Genomic DNA, 16555 nt, shown 5'->3' with positions numbered 1-16555 from the left:
GTAACTGTATTTAACACCGCCTGGTGTAATATATTATTTCATTCAACTCTCTTGAGTGTAAATATGGTAAAAAACTCAAATAGACTGTAAATTACAAAAGAAAAAACATTTTATTTGAAAACATTCACCACTTCAACAATTCATTCAGTTTTTAAAATGCAACAATGTCAAATATGCTTTAAATGTTTTATTAGTACAGACAGTATCAACAAAATATGTATGACCAGTGCTCAAAAAGGCTGTTTTAGTCCTTTGGTCCAAACTTGATGTTTCATCAGAGCAATTTGAAAGTTCAATATATCGTCACTCATAGTTTTCTTCTGAACGCATAGTTTTCTTCTGAAATTACATTTTAAACAACTTGGCGTGCAAATCTTTCACTTCTGGTGTTTCCTTGGTCCTCCATATCAAACACAGCAGTTTAAATGAAGGTATAAATGCTGGAAACTTGTGTGAAAACAAACTGGAGCTAGGAAATCTCATCAAGCATGTCCTGTGAATGAAGTGCTTCCCAGCCACAGGATGACCTTTTTATCCATGACGATGTAGTAGCTGCTGATCGCTCGTCTGGTGGTTCCTGATGCACGGATATAGGGTGATGCTCTTCTAAGAACTCTTCAAGACTCCAGCATGACTAAGAAAAATGTTTGAAAACAAATTGCAGTCAAATTCTATGATATATTTAAAAGAACATTTAAAGTAAATAAAACATTCAAGAAATCTAAACTCACCTTTTGAAAATCTTCATGATGATCCAGGATATGACAGGATATGGAAAAGTAGAAAAAACACATATATCACTGTTGGATCTCCAAAAACAATTAGGTTAATCACTATGACTAGAACTGGAAAAACAGGCAGCTGTCTGTCCAGAATCCTGAATTTAACACAACACATGGAGCAAAATTTAGAGGAGCTTAAAATCTTTTATATCATTTAGTGATGCTGACTTCCCCAAAATACTGGCCACAGTGTAAAAAATATTCATAAACTTAAAGTTTTCTGTAAGCGTGTGCGTGTGCGTGTGTGTGTGCGTGCGTGCGTGCGTGCGTGCGTGTTTCTTTACCAGATTCAACTTGTTAGGCCCTTTCAGGTCCAGTATTGACGCCACCTTTCCTGGAGTCTAGCAGATGTTTCAGGTCCAAATATAATCTAAAATATTAGGATAAGCAGAAGAGAAAAAGTGCAAAGCAAAGAGCAAAACATTATTTAAGTAACAGTTTACCCACAATACAAAACTTATCACCTTCATGTCATTTGTTATTCTCTAATGCTCTAATACCCTCTCAGCTTATTGTGAAACAAATACAGAACTTTATTAAACATACCTTCATTATTATCACCACATATGACCAAGAAGGTGTGCTTGGTCATTTCACCAACTCTGGAAATACACCATCCGTCTCTAATCAGCCACCGTCACAGGGTCTTATGTTATTGTATAAAGAACTGTGGCTGTTAAAAAACAACAAAACATTAGTATCTAACGCGTATGCATAACCTTCAGATAAAAAAGAGAGATGAACATCACAAAGTATGCCTCACACTTTTTCAGATATCTTTTGATTCAGATGTTGATTATTGATAATAAATCTACAAATCAAACCTGTATCATCATTAGGCTGCTCAAATATGAATCAGTTGATTAATTTTACAGACAGGTGGCTGTTTACAACGTACTAAATTGTCTTTAATAAAACGGAAATGTTGTGTACAGTACATGCTAAGTTTAGCCTAGTTTTAAGCACAATATCGTGCGGGAGAAAAAGCTTGACTAAGATGTTCCTGACTATAGAAATAGCCTAACTTACTAACGTCAGACATCCCGAGCTGAAAAAAGTCATTTTCGGGGGATACAGAGTTGATTTGCGGGAGGTAGCGGGAGAGATGAGTACCTGAAGAGCGGTGGGGTGAGTTGCGCGCGACGTACCTAAAATGCGGTGGGGGTGACTTGCGCGACGTACCTGAAGAGCTGGGAGGGATGCGGTGGAGAGGGGTGTGCAAAGTGTTTAATGACCGGGCGGGAGACGCACGATTTCCGGGAGATTATCATTCATTTGCGGGCATCTACTTGGGCATCTGGGAGTCTCTGTGCATTTGCGGGATAACGTTAACGTTAGTCCCGCAACTTCCGGGAGACTTCTGTAACGTCAAATGTCTGAGAAAGTGCAAACGCGGTCATTTAAAGACATTAATGTTAACATTCCGACTTTAATGGTTGTCAACACTTAATATAATTCAAGCGTACGTTATCACGCGAGTCTATGGACTAACGGTATATAGACGGCCACGAATGAACCAGTTTAAAAGGGCCGCGGTGTTTAAAATAACCAAATTAACATACACGGATAACAAACAATCATATGTTTTAGTCAGGAAGCCTTTTACAAGTAAGCATATGTTCATTTACTCACCAGATATGTTTTAGAAACTCCAGAGCTTATGGAAACCGTCCTGTGTTGCCGTTAGCATCCCGGCAGAGTAGGCTAGGCTGCTCCGGGGATTCCCTCGCTAGTTTGCTTCGAATTAAAGGAGAAGTGTCGATTTTTTTTTTACAGATGGGTAACAACGCACAAAATGGCATTAAGCGTGACAGAAATGTGTTGAACATGTAGGCTACATTTGATGTTTTTATGCACTATGTATGCGTTAGCATATATAAAAACATTCTTGAAAAGAAGTCAATAGTAATGCAGTTAAGCTAGATACACAAACGACCATGAATGAACCGCAGAAGTTTAAAATTGTCACTACATTCTAAAGCTATTAACTTAACAATATGTTTACAACTGTATTTCCTTAAAGAAAGTCAGTAAAATACCAACATTTAGGTAGTTTGACTCACCAGTTGCTGTTCTAAACTTCAGATGGAAAATGGCGTCTGGAAAATTCTTCAGTGACTGGGGCTGCATGAATTCCCGGATGTTGGAAATAACACCACAAATAGTAAAAAAGATAACTCCTTGATTTCGCACTGAATAAAATCAATTCTAACTCTTATTATATTCATTTATCAAAATCTAACTCTTTAACGTCAACACTTTACTCTGAAATGCTTCAACACCGAGAATTTAACTCTGATGAATTTGCTGCAGGCTCTGTTGCGTGTTGACTTAGAATGAGGTTTATTATCTAAGATTGCTACAGTTGTCTAAGATATCTAAGCAGTTGTAAACAAACACAAAAGGAGCATCTTCACAGATGCACAAGACACCTTGAAATTATCTTTCAAAAGGTTTGTAGATTTATTTACTTTTGACGTTTTTGACTGAAGCCTCTTCAAGCCAAGATATATTCCAAACAAAGTTATTTTTCATTCTTCGTTTATAGGCTAAATGGAGGATTTAAATATGTTTATGCAGTTGTATACTGTAATAAAAAAAGCTTACCATGCAGCTGAAAGCAGCATTTAGATTAATGTCTGAATATTTGACAGACTGAATATTAATTCAGTATTACAGAAAGTGGAACTTAGGGGCCACGCCTACCTATTCACTGATTAATAGTAGCTTGATATTAACCTGTCAATTCTAAAAAAAAAAAAAAAAAAAAAAAACTTCTAAAAAACATTGTTTTAGCCTGATTTCAACGTTTTCAAGTTCAAAATTAGGGCAAACTAGTCCATTCTTCAATTTCATTTGAAGTACAGTCAAGTATGAAATTATTTATACCCCTGTCAAATTCTTAATTAAACAAGCAAGTTTTTTTTTTTTTTTTAGATAGTAAAGATAATAATATGATGTTCTAGAACAGGGGTGTCAAACTCAATTCCTGGAGGGCTAAAGCCCTGCACAGTTTAGTTCCAACCATGCTCCAACACACTTACCTGTAGGTTTCAAACAAGCCTAAAGGACTCAATTAGTTTGATCAGGTGTGTTTAATTAGGGTTGGAACTAAACTGTGAAGAGCTTTTGGAACTGAGTTTGACACCTTTGTTGTAGAGGCATCATCAGTGGCGCCCCTAGAATTTTATTTTTTTAGGGGTGGCCAGAAGAGGACACACTAAATCTTGGGGTGGCACACAAAAAATAATGTATTCAGTGTTATATTATGTATGAATTTAGTGTGGTATATATATATATATATATATATATATATATATATATATATATATATATATATATATATATATATATATATATATATATATATAAAGTATATATGTTATATTTTTGTTTCTAGTAAATGTAATAATGTAGTTTTAATTCATTTAATTACTCTTGAAATATTGCAATTTATTCCTTGAAATAATTCAGCAAGTACAAGTGCAACACCTTTCATTTTATATATAAATAACTTTTCAGTTATTTTTCACATACTTTTATTGTACAGCATACAGCATGCCATGTCAAAAATTAATTAAGATTAATGAGTTAATAATTAAAACAAACAAACTTTTACAAAAAAATGTGCTAATGTTATTGGCCTGTGCTTCTTTTAGTATTTAAAATACTAATAATAAATTAAATAATAAATAATAAGTTGCTAGAAATGTGGCTGAGTGGTTAGTACTGTCACCTCAAAGCAAGAAGGTCACTGGTTCAATTCCCAGATCTAATTGGCAAATCTGTATGGAGCTTGCATGTTCTCCTCCTGTTGGCGTTGGTGCTCCGGTTTCCCCCCCAAGTCCAAAACATGTGCTAGGTGAATTGGATGAGCTAAATTGTCCGTAGTGTATGGGTGTTTTCACATTAGTACTTTTCTTCTGAACTTAGGTGCGCAACCACGAACCGTACCCGAGTCCACCTCAAAGAGGTGGTCTGGGGTATGGTTTATGCAAACTCTGGTCCGGTTCACTTCTGGTATGCAAGTGAACCTTCAACAGTACAACAAACTATAATTTTCATAATGTTCATTCGTGTGTGTGTGTGTGTGTGTGTGTGTGTGTGTGTGTGTGTGTGTGTGTATGTGTGTTTGTATGTGTGTGTGTGTTTGTATGTGTGTGTGTATCACATACTGTACCTATAGTGACAAGCCGTACTGAGCCAGGGCAAACCTAGAGATAATGTCTGCTTGTCTTCTCCAAAAATGATGTCTTTTGCAGACATTGTGTTATGTTTTGAATGTTTATAATATTTTTGATGCAGATGGATGTGAGTTGCTCTCTGTATGTCCAAAACTGAAAGTCTTAATAAAAGCAGAACAAACGCGATGTGTGGACGTCTTACCATTTTGCCATTTTCCTTTCATATCCATCACCTAGCAACAGCCACTTGTATCACAGCAGCTCGATGACACAAGCGTACAGGGGTTCAGAAAAAAAAAAAAGACAGTGTCAAGATAAAACAACCTAGAAAGTAGCAAGGGGGGACAATCAAACTTAGGTACAGTCCATGCAACTGAACCAAGTGCGAAAGCACCCTATGAGAGTTTGTGTGAATGAGCGAGGGTATGGGTGTTTCCCATAATGGGGTTGCAGCTGGAAGGGCATGCGTTGGGTAAAACCTATCCTGTAATAGTTGGTGGTTTATTCCGCTGTGCCATCCCCATATAAATAAGGGACTAAGCTGAAGGGAAATAAATTAATGAATAAAAATTACTGAGCATTCTCAGTTTGGGTTTTTAGCCAAGTGCATCCATAATTTTCAGCTTCGAAATTGAACTTTTATATTGGTGCATCCCTAACAACTACTTTACTGTTACTTTTTATAAATACAAATCATCCTTGCCTAACAAAAGTATTAATTTTTTAAAACTTACCACCCAAACTTTTTTTTTTTTTTTAAACCCGGCAGTGTGTATGAACAGCCATATCTGTTCATTTATATTAAATATTCAGTATTCCACCAAGCCAGGAGGCCAATTTGCAGCTTGAGTTTCATCTCACCCCATTGCAGACAAGCAAGCCAAGCCAATTTAGGAGAAACTATTGAGATCTCATTTGTAATTTTCCTGCCTGTGTGCCTCTGTTTCTCCTCAGACGTTGGCGGCCCAGCAGACCCTATAGCTCCCTCTATTATAATCCCGCCGAAGAACACCAGCGTGATGGTGGGCACGTTTGAAGTCACGCTGGAATGTGTGGCAAATGCAAGGTGTGTGTGTGTGTGTGTAGCACTCGAAATGACCTCCATCAAACTATTAAAACTCAATTCTGTTTATTTGTTTCCTTCTGGCCACTGCTATCTCTCATTCCCCGATTGCATTTATCCGTATTTCTCTCTTTTGCTTTTCCTCCAGGCCCCTCATTAAGCTTAGCATTACATGGCGGAAAAATGGAGTGCTGGTAAACCGAGGCCTCCGGGATTTTGGACGTCGTTTGACCATCAGTGGCCCGCTGGTCAGTGACAGCGGCTACTACCAATGTGAAGCCTCCCTTCGGAGCAGCAGCGCCCCCTCTGTCAGCGCAGGAGCATATCTGCATGTCCTGGGTAAGAGTATTGCAATAAAAAAATTAATAATAATTAATAACCATCTACATATGAAAAATAAATCAATGTTTTAAGATAATAGAGATTAGAAAGAAGTCAAATTTTCTTCCAGAGGAAAATGCAGTGGTTAATGATACAGATTTTTTAAAACAAGCTTTAATAAAGTAATATATAGATATATATATATTTTACAGTGTAATAAGGCAAGTCATTAAGTCATTGTATAATGATGGTTTGTTATATGTAGAAAATCCAAAAATATATTACTTAAGGGGACTATTGGTATTGACCTTTGAGCCAGCATCAGGGCATGGACACACTGGACACATTGTTTTTGCACATTTCAGTATTTACAAACAGATTACATCAAAAATAATTATAAGTAATATTGTACAGAAAACATTTATTAGTTATGGAGTATATATTATCATAATAGCATGCATTCATTGCTGTATATCAAATTTATTTTGAATGGAAAACATTCTACTGAACATCCCAACATGATATGGTTTTAAAAATGAACTACTATTTTTACTCTGGCCGAAATAAAACAAAAAAGAAAAAAATGTTTTTTTCAATTTTAGTTAGTTTTAGTTTCAATTCTCAGTTTTTATTTGTGTAAATTTACGAGTAATGGAAATGAAGCATAGTGAGTCATTTATTCAATCGATTCATTCGAATGGTTGATTCTACAATGACTAAAAGAGCTCAAATGCAGTGAAATTTAAGAAAACACTTGCAGTTCCAAAAGAGTTTTTTAGTCTAATCTTAAAACTAGCTTATTAACAGCTTTTTAAACTGTATTGTTTTTATTTTGTGTGTGTGCAAATGCCTTAAAACTGCACTGTAAAAAATAACTGTTAATTAACAGTTTCTATATTCAGTTTTTTTGTTTATTTGTGGTTGTAAATTGCATTATAGGATGTTGATCTCTGCTCTGTTGACTTTTGATGTTAAAAATTCAACTCTACAGTTTAGCCAAGTGACTTTTATTGACATTTTTGTAGTTTAAAATGTATAAGAAAAAATATATATAAAAAAACTAAGTTTGTAAAATAACAGAAAATGTACAGACAGTTTTTTACAAGGTTTTTATAGCGTAATATACAACACCAGCCCAGACAATATGTCACTTTAAACTATTAAAAATGTTAATAAAAGACATTTTTTTAACTTCTGAAGGTTAAAAGTTGTTGGAAGAAAGATCATGATCCCCTAATGCAGTTCAAAAGCATAAATAAATGGGGGAAAATAAAAGCGTAAATCACAAAATACGAAAAACTATTTTACAGTGCATTTCTTTACTGTATAGTGTTACTGAACAAAAGTGTTCCTTTTAATTTAGGAATCATCATTAAATATTGTGTCTTTAAATTAGTCAACGCATTTGAACCTAAAACAAGATTATTGAATGCATTGAATCAAGACTATTTCAGACTATATAAAACATATGCTGGGATAGTTGGTGGTTCATTCCGCTGTGGCAACCTCTGAAAAAGAGACTAGGCTGAAGGAAAATTTATGAATAAATAAATTAATTAAAATCACACACACACACACATACACACACACACGTACACCGTCCATGATTTTTATTTATTTATTTATTATTATTGTTATTTTTTTTTTAATTAAGACTTGGCAGTAGTTACAATGCTACAATAATACTCGTTGCTTTTAAAAGTACTGAAGCAAACTGCAACAAACCATAACATAATGTATTTTATGAAGAGTGAGTAAAAAGTTTGATTGAGCTTTATATTTTAAATGGGGTACCTTAGAACAAGTTTTTACAGCAAAAATTAGGCCTAACACATACAAGACTGGTTTTAAATAATGTCTCTTATTGTAATTAAGCTAAATTTGCAGGTAACTTGTACTATGTAACAATCAGCATATTCTTATACAATCTGATCTTGCATTTTATATTTAAACCAAGTTCAGTCATTTTTGGTTAGATATAAGATCATAACTTGTGACTAGATCTGGATTTTTCACAGTGTGTCAAAGTTGTTTAAAAGTGTCTCATGCAGAAGGGATTCATCCCTTTGCATCATTTGCTTTCTTTTAATCTTCCAAAAAATGTCAACACACTGGCACAAAATCATTCAAGAACCTTCATTTCTTGGAGATGAAAGACTCATTTATGCAAGTGTGCATCTCATAGAGTAAATACTAGCCCTCTTGCAGCAATTACAGTCTTGAGTATTTTTCTTGGAGCCTTGCGCATTTACTTTGTTTTATTTCCGCTCATTTACCATGCAAATACGCTACAGCTCTACTAAATTAAATGAAGGGTGTCTGTGAAATGCAATTTTCAAGTCTTGCACCGTTTTCAGTTGGATTCGAGTCAGAGTTCTTGCTGGGTCGTTGCAAAATATTAACCTTTTTTTTTTTTTTCAATTGCCTCACCGATCTGCGCTTTGAGTAGTGTTCTTGATACGTACTCTGTCTTTGAACTTGGATATCTGGCAGATTGTGAGATGTTCTCTCAAGGATTTGCCTGCATTTTGGTCTATCCATGTTGCTTTTGATGCCAAAAGCTTGCCAGAAGCTTCCACTGAAAAAAGACTAGCATTTTGTGTGATGGTAAGGAAGGTATTACATGAGTTTTTTGGACTAAAGACAAAATTCAAGCCTCACTTCAGGCACAAAAAAATACATTTTCAGGTCTTTTCATGTGGATTTTAGTCAAATATGTCGCAATATTGGCTTTTCTCTGTAATGAATTTCTTCCTGTAAGCCAATTCTGTTCTGGCAGGCGTAAGTAATTATTGATGTACATTTTCTGCTTCTTAGAGTTTCACTTTTTAGTGCTTTTTGTTAAGCTATAATGGTTAAAATGGTAATTCTTCAGTGTTGGACCAAAGACTGTACTCTTTCCTTTCAAGCCGCATGCAGCCCAACTTTAAACACAAGGTGTTTCAAAAGCTTTTCGGTTTTAGCCTGGATTTTTGCAATCTCTGGTTGAATCTTGCCATTTGCTTTACTTAGAAATGGCTTGCTTCAAGGAAAGTGATTCTAGGAAGCCTTATTATCAATACTTGGCCAGTATCTTCTATTTATGCTACAAAAAAGGCCTTTTTATTTAGAATTTTCATCTTGTTTCTAGTCCAAAAATCTACAGATTCTTAAATTAAGAAGCATTTTCTAGACAAACAAAAAATGTCTTGTTTTCCAAGATAATTAGTCAAAATTAAGTGAAGTTTACATTAATATAAGCAAAATATTCTGCCAGTAGAGTATCCAAAATAATCAGATTTTTTTATGTGAAATAACATTATTTTTGGCAGATTTTTTTTAGCTAGTTTAAGGAAAAACTCACCTAATTTTGAATTATTATTTTTGAAAACAAGACATTTTGCTTGTCTAGAAAATGCTTTTTGATTTTAGAATTTTAGACTAAAAACAAGACAAAAGTTTTAAGAAAAACATTTATGCAGTGCAGATATCGCAGTTGTCCACTGTTAGACTTTGCCACAATTTTACAGTTATTTACAACACAAATGCACTGTAACATACCACAAACAATCATTACAATTCACTAATTTAATGCCCACTGCATTGTTGGTAAAAAGCAAGCTTTTACAGTAACTTACCTCATATTTAAAGATTTGCTCTATTCTACTGTAATCAAAGTAAAAATCAAATATAAATCTTATTTATAAATATGTTGTGTCACTAAATGTATTTAAAATAGATTAACGAATGAGAATTACCTTTGTAAACCATTTATAGTATGAATATAATAACAAACATTTTTAAAAATACTGTTGTAAATGATCTCACCTCTGGGTTTGGGATTTCTTAAATTCAAAAGTACATACTGTAAATAAAGGCTTTGTACTACCAGTGTAAAATGTAAATAAATTACAGTAAAAGTACAGTAAAAAATGTTATACTGTACAAAATAATTGTAATAAAGGGAAAAAAGAAGTTGCAGTAAAGATATTGAAAAAAAAAATTAATTGCAGTTGTGCCCTGCTACTGTACAACACATTTACAGATAAAGTACTGTAAAGGGGCAGCTTCCGAAATACAATAGTCTAACTTCCGAAATACAACGTGTCTAACAATAGTTGCTCAGTTTGTTGAGGTTAATCCAAGCCCTGTCTGGATTTTGCTGTGTTTTTTTTCCACCCTTGTTTTGATGGGCCTCATGGTTCTCCAAGGACTATCCCAAGCTTGCCAGCCTTTTTATAAACTTGTCCAGGTGTTTCCAAAAAAACATCTTTGTACAAATGTCTAGTGGGAATAAAAGAAGCCTGATCTTTGGAAAGTTATTGCTCTTTTGTATTGCCTTTTCTTACTCTGTTTGTTTGTTTGTAAAGTTTTTTTTTGTTTTTTTTTTCTCAAGATGGACTTGTTAAATAGCATGAGTAATTAGTTGTCTTTATGTCCGAGAATTGTTGTTTAACATATCTAATATATATCCAGTACACTATATATATATATATATATATATATATATATATATATATATATATATATATATATATATATATATATATATATATATATATATATCCAATACACATGATTTCCTACGAGCATATGAATACCAGTCAATGTTGACCTTAATGTGGACATTTATTTGGTCCCCATGAGGAAAATAGCTTATAAGAAACACATAATGAAAAATCATTATGTCTTTGCAAGTCATAAGATACTGTGTCTGTACCTTAAAAGATACTGTACCTGTGCAAGTGTGTGTTTGCTTTTGACATAAATCAGACAAAAACCGAAACCTTTATGCATAGGCTATGTGTACGCAATAACTTGTCTGAATCGAATATGTGTGGAGCACAGAAAACTGTAAATAAGGTGTTTTAACTGACAAGGGTTTAAAACATATGCTATAAGCCAGGGGTGTCCAAACTCGGTCCTGGAGGGCCGATGTCCTGCATAGCTTAGCTCCAACTTCTTTCAACACACTCACCTGGAAATGTTAGTATACCATGGAAGAGATTGATAAACTGGTTCAGGTGTGTTTAATTGATATTGGAACTAAAATATGCAGGACACTGGCCCTCCAGGACCGAGTTTAGCCACTCTTGCTATAAGCTAACCAAGGCACAAGCTGTAAAGATTCCATCCTCTTCGGGAAAGGGGGAGGTGAGCAGCAGCTCATTTGCATTTAAAGAGACACAAAACATATTCTTTTAAATGCTATTACATGCTATTATTATTAAATGCTATTATAAATGTTTTAAATTCCAAATTTGAGTTTGAAAATACCTAAAACACACAGACTACAAAAATAGCAATGTACACATTTAAATGTTTGTAATATATAAGAATATTGGCTATAATAATATGTGATGTTCAGTATCATACACTTAAAAACCACAAACTACTGTATTTATGAACTTTTTAATGCTTAAAAAATAATAAATTAACTATATGATAATGCTTAATAAATAATTCATAGTGTACATTTAATATAAAGTGTATAAAAGTATAATACTTATTATAAATATATTGCTACTACTATTACTACTACTACAACTACTACTACTACTAATAATAATAATAATAAAAAAATAATAATAAAAATAATAATAAAAGTAATAATAATAATAATAATTAAGTATATAATAAAGTAATAATAAAGTATTATTATTACATATTTTATTGATAGACAAATAATAATAAAAATACAAATAATAATAATAATAATAATAATAATAATAATAATAATAATAGCACATATTTTATATACAATTTATATATAATTGCAGAAAAATTGTTATGTGAGCAAAAAAAAAAAAAAAAAAGAAGTACTGGGACTGTCTCAAAATCCATCACTGTCTTCCTCTAAAAGCCCATTTCAGCTTTAACACACCTAATCCTCTGTACTGGACCTCCTCTATGGATCCCAATGTCACCACGAGTGATCCTTCAGTTGAATGTGATCAAGCGCTCTCACAAATAACTGAACTTAACTCTGTGCAGAACATCCTCAGTTCGTGAAGGAGCCGGACAGACACATCACTGCTGAGATGGAAAAGGTGGTCGACATCCCGTGCCAAGCTCGAGGTGAGTTTGTGTACCTCTCCAGTGTGTGTTTAAGTGTGTGTGGAAGCCTTAGATAACACTTTCCTTCCTATTGCCTTCAGGTGTTCCTCAGCCAGATATAGTGTGGTATAAGGATGCGGTTCCCATAAGCCCCGTGAAAACTCCTCGATATAGAGTCCTGGTCGGCGGCAGTCTGCAGATAAACGGCCTGCTCCCGGACGACACCGGCATGTTTCAGTGTTTTGCCCGCAATTTGGCAGGCGAGATCCAGACGAACACGTACCTCGCTGTCACCAGTACGTCAATGCGCCATCTGGGCCTGTCAATAACTCTGTCTTCATTTATTACACTTCTACCCGACATTCATCTTCTTCCTTATCTACTGTCAAGATGTGTCATTTTGGAAAGTCGCCGACTTATCAGCAGCTTTTACTTTAAAGAAAGAGGAGAGATTAAAATGAGTGATTATGTGAAGTTTAAGAGCGAGGGTTGGGGTGTATAATGGATTTTTTTTTTTTTTTTTTTTTTTTGTCTCCCATGATGGGTCTTTATTATGTCTACCGTTTATGTGGGATATAATAGACAGATTTTAAAATACATTGTCTGGGATTTGGTTAGGTTAGAGAGCAGTTGTTACATTTGCACACTTTCTGCTGGAATGTGTGTGTAAAAGTTAACAAAAAAGATAGCATAATGTGATAATACACTATAAAATATTACCATACTTTTAAGTATAAATAACTGTAAACATGACACAGTAAATAGATATAAACAGGCAGTAAAATTCGCAACCTGGTTAAGGATCTGGTTCCTTAGTATATACAGTTAATAACCAAAAATTGACTTCACCAGTTTTTTTTAATTCCTTTTTGTTAACATTACTGTGGTTTTTTTAAACAAATAAATTAATGACTTGTAGATTTTACTTTGAAAAACTGGTGTATAATATTATAAAAGTACTGAAAAATGGTAATCTACCATAATATATATATATATATATATATATATATATATATATATATATATATATATATATATATATATATATATATATTTTTTTTTTTTTTTTTTTTTTTTTTAATTTTTTTTTTTTTAATTTTAACAGTTAAGTTCTGGCAACCACAGCAAATTTTTACTGGATTTCTATATTTTTATTCAATCAACACCTAGTGGTCAAAAGATTCTTTCTTTCTTTCTTTCTTTCTTTCTTTCTTTCTTTCTTTCTTTCTTTCTTTCTTTCTTTCTTTCTTTCTTTTTTTCTTTCTTTTTGACATTATTCTCTTTCATAAACAATATTGATATTAGATTATTTGGTAGAGATTATTTGTTGACATTCCAGATGAACAATTTGCAGTATATTTTACTTATATTTGTCAGCAACAACTGAATCATTTTAGTTGATTTTAACACTGTTTTAATTTTAACACTGTTTAACATTTTAATACTGTAGTTTCACTTTCATTTGTTGTTCCAGTCATCTAAAATAGTAATACTACTATTTCAAGATAAATTCTACAAAAATACAAGCTTTTTACACATATTTTTGTGCAAATATTACCAGTTGGTCAAATAACCTGAAAGTCTTAATTTTAACTATAAAGTAAGAAAGTAAGAAATGCACAACATTTACATTTGTATTTTAAATAAAGGTTATATGGTAAATGTTAATGCAATGTAGGGGACTTTAAATTTAACATTATTCCACAAGCACATTTTTTTTTCCTTTCCTTTCCTTTCCTTTCCTTTCCTTTCCTTTCCTTTCCTTTCCTTTCCTTTCCTTTCCTTTCCTTTCCTTTCCTTTCCTTTCCTTTCCTTTCCTTTCCTTTTTTTCTTTCCTTTCCTTTCCTTTCCTTTCCTTTCCTTTCCTTTCCTTTCCTTTCCTTTCCTTTCCTTTCCTTTTCTTTCCTTTCCTTTACTTGATTCCCTTCAATGAAAAAATGCTGGATTCCATGTTGTCCCAACACAAATCGAGTTAGCTTAATTGTCTTTTACAAATGTAGGTGGATTGAACATATAACAATTTAGTTGTCACCAAAAAAACAAGAAAAACAACAAAAAAAAAAATCAGCAATTGTTGATTTTAAAATAATCAAAAAATCAGCTCAGTTTAAATAAGTAATTTGAACAAACATCAAAAATAATTTATAATAATAACAATTTTAGGTGTTTTTTTATTAATTTATTTATTTTTTTTAATTTATAATGACTACACATTAAGCATTAATGTAAAGCATCTCATTTGTGCATTAATGGCTGTTTTGTTAAATATTTTTTTTTATTGCAAGCTGAGCTGTTTCTCCTAAATGCGGACTTGCACGCTATTCTCAGAACAAGCATACAATGGAGCATTTTATCACTACAAAACCAATACATGATTATTAATATATATATATATATATATATATATATATATATATATATATATATATATATATATATATATATATATATATATATATATATATATATATATATATATATATTTTTTTTTTTTTTTTTAAACACTCCTTCCCAACTGTTAGTTTGCTGTGAGTGAGAGACAGCAATGACAATCTCTAAGATAAAACACTGCCTGATATTGTATTTCAATTAAAACTTAATCGTAGTATTAAAATATAATTAAACAAAAACTGAAGAAAAAAATAATAATATATACATACATATATACATACATATATATATATATATATATATATATATATATATATATATATATATATATATATATATATATATATATATATATATATATATATATATATATATATATATATTGCGCAGATGCACTGTTTAACTGTTTTCTTACTAGTGAAGTGTGCAGTTTTCCACTTAAAAAGTCCACCATGTAAATAGCAAATGTGCCATGGCGCGACACAACTGACTCTTAAAGAGAATGGGAGATGAGACTTTGATTGGTTTAATTCATGCTATGCTCAAAACACACCAATAATTCATCAAGCACAACCCTGTTAGGCCATGTGCCACAAGTGTATTTTTCCATCCTTTAAATAGCAAAAGTGGACTCAGACATGCTTTAGACTTTGCGCTTAGATTGTAAAATTGTTAGATCGTTCCTGTGTTTATGTTCTGTTATTTCACATTAAAGAGCTGGTAAAAATTCACATTAAAGGGCTGGTAAAAATAAAAATAAAAAATAAAAATATATATTATTTTCTATGCAAGTGAAATTACTAAACATTCTCATAAGAACCTGGGAAAATTTCAATTCTTATAAAAAGGTCATTCATTTACAATTTTTTTTTTTTTTTAAATATAGGTTTTATTTTAAAGTGTATATATTCAAATATATGTAAATTAATTTGAAATCAGTATGAATATACACACTTAAGAGTTTAAGACTTACATGTTTCAAAATGTTTTGAGTGAAACCTCTTATGCTTTCAAAAGAACAGCATTATAAATATCCTCACTGTCACTTTTGATCAATTTAATGCAAATTTTCCATTCTCCCTATCTTTTTTAATCTATTAAAAAATAAAAAGATGAGCAAAAACATATCCAAACTTCTGAATGGCAGTCTCTAATGCTGAAAAACAAAGAAAATAACAAATGCAAACACACACAGACACATATCAGATTAAAATCTGGTCCAAGTATACAATTTTAATAAACCTAGCAAAATTGCTGCATCATATCAGTGGATGTTTATCAGAAACAGGCTGTCTGTGTTTTATGTTGTCATTTTGTTAAAACAGAGAGTGATGCAGTGAAAGAGACAAAGGAGACACTTCTAACCTGAGTTTAATCCCTAATGTAACAAACTTTGGAGTAATTATACTTGTTAAATAGACACAGTGCAGGATGAAAGTAAAACTGGACAGAGCATACATGAATGAATTGGATTGAATCGGTGCCAGAGCGTGATTCCAGATCATTCCATACCAATTTAATTTCAAGGATAATAAATCCAATACAGACTTCATTAAACTTCCGGCCAACTGTCCCCATAATAAACACACTAAATGTCCTCAGAAAAGTCTAAAAGCTGAAATTATTGGTCACTCTTTCATGTATTGAATTAAAAGATTGAAGAATGAATTTTAATGTTGAAACATTTAAATTAAAGGAAAACTGTATTGCTGTATTATATTTTGATACTTTTTAAACTCAATGCCAATAAGCGTAGTACTTTATACACACACAATAGC

General features: G+C 32.5%; 1 protein-coding gene and 1 long non-coding RNA gene across 6 annotated transcripts in view; one reads left to right on the top strand and one right to left on the bottom strand.

Annotated features, from left to right (window-relative positions):
- sdk2a (sidekick cell adhesion molecule 2a) overlaps positions 1 to 16555 on the top strand; it is a 294891-nt gene that overhangs the window by 196179 nt on the left and 82157 nt on the right. For all 4 annotated transcript variants that reach the window (NM_001446839.1, XM_087242947.1, XM_087242946.1 and 1 more), the window contains exons 6-9: positions 5921 to 6032; positions 6178 to 6368; positions 12324 to 12407; positions 12488 to 12682. In NM_001446839.1, coding sequence (NP_001433768.1) covers positions 5921 to 6032; positions 6178 to 6368; positions 12324 to 12407; positions 12488 to 12682 — 582 coding nt within the window. The remainder of the gene's footprint in view (positions 1 to 5920; positions 6033 to 6177; positions 6369 to 12323; positions 12408 to 12487; positions 12683 to 16555) is intronic.
- Positions 92 to 2905, bottom strand: LOC141381287 (uncharacterized). Of its 2 annotated transcripts, XR_015481287.1 has the most exons (5): positions 2846 to 2905; positions 2415 to 2519; positions 1329 to 1455; positions 732 to 1152; positions 92 to 634 (listed from the first exon to the last, which is right to left on the bottom strand). It is a non-coding gene; the product is annotated as an uncharacterized LOC141381287 (long non-coding RNA). The 2 variants fall into 2 exon arrangements; XR_015481286.1 differs by lacking the exon at positions 2846 to 2905 and having other exon boundaries at positions 2415 to 2537.

Source organism: Danio rerio, chromosome 3 (genome assembly GCF_052040795.2).
Source record: "Danio rerio strain M-AB ecotype USA chromosome 3, GRCz13ab, whole genome shotgun sequence".
NCBI lineage: Eukaryota > Metazoa > Chordata > Actinopteri > Cypriniformes > Danionidae > Danio > Danio rerio.
Note: the sequence above shows the minus strand (reverse complement) of the source record. Positions and strands in the feature narration are given on the sequence as shown.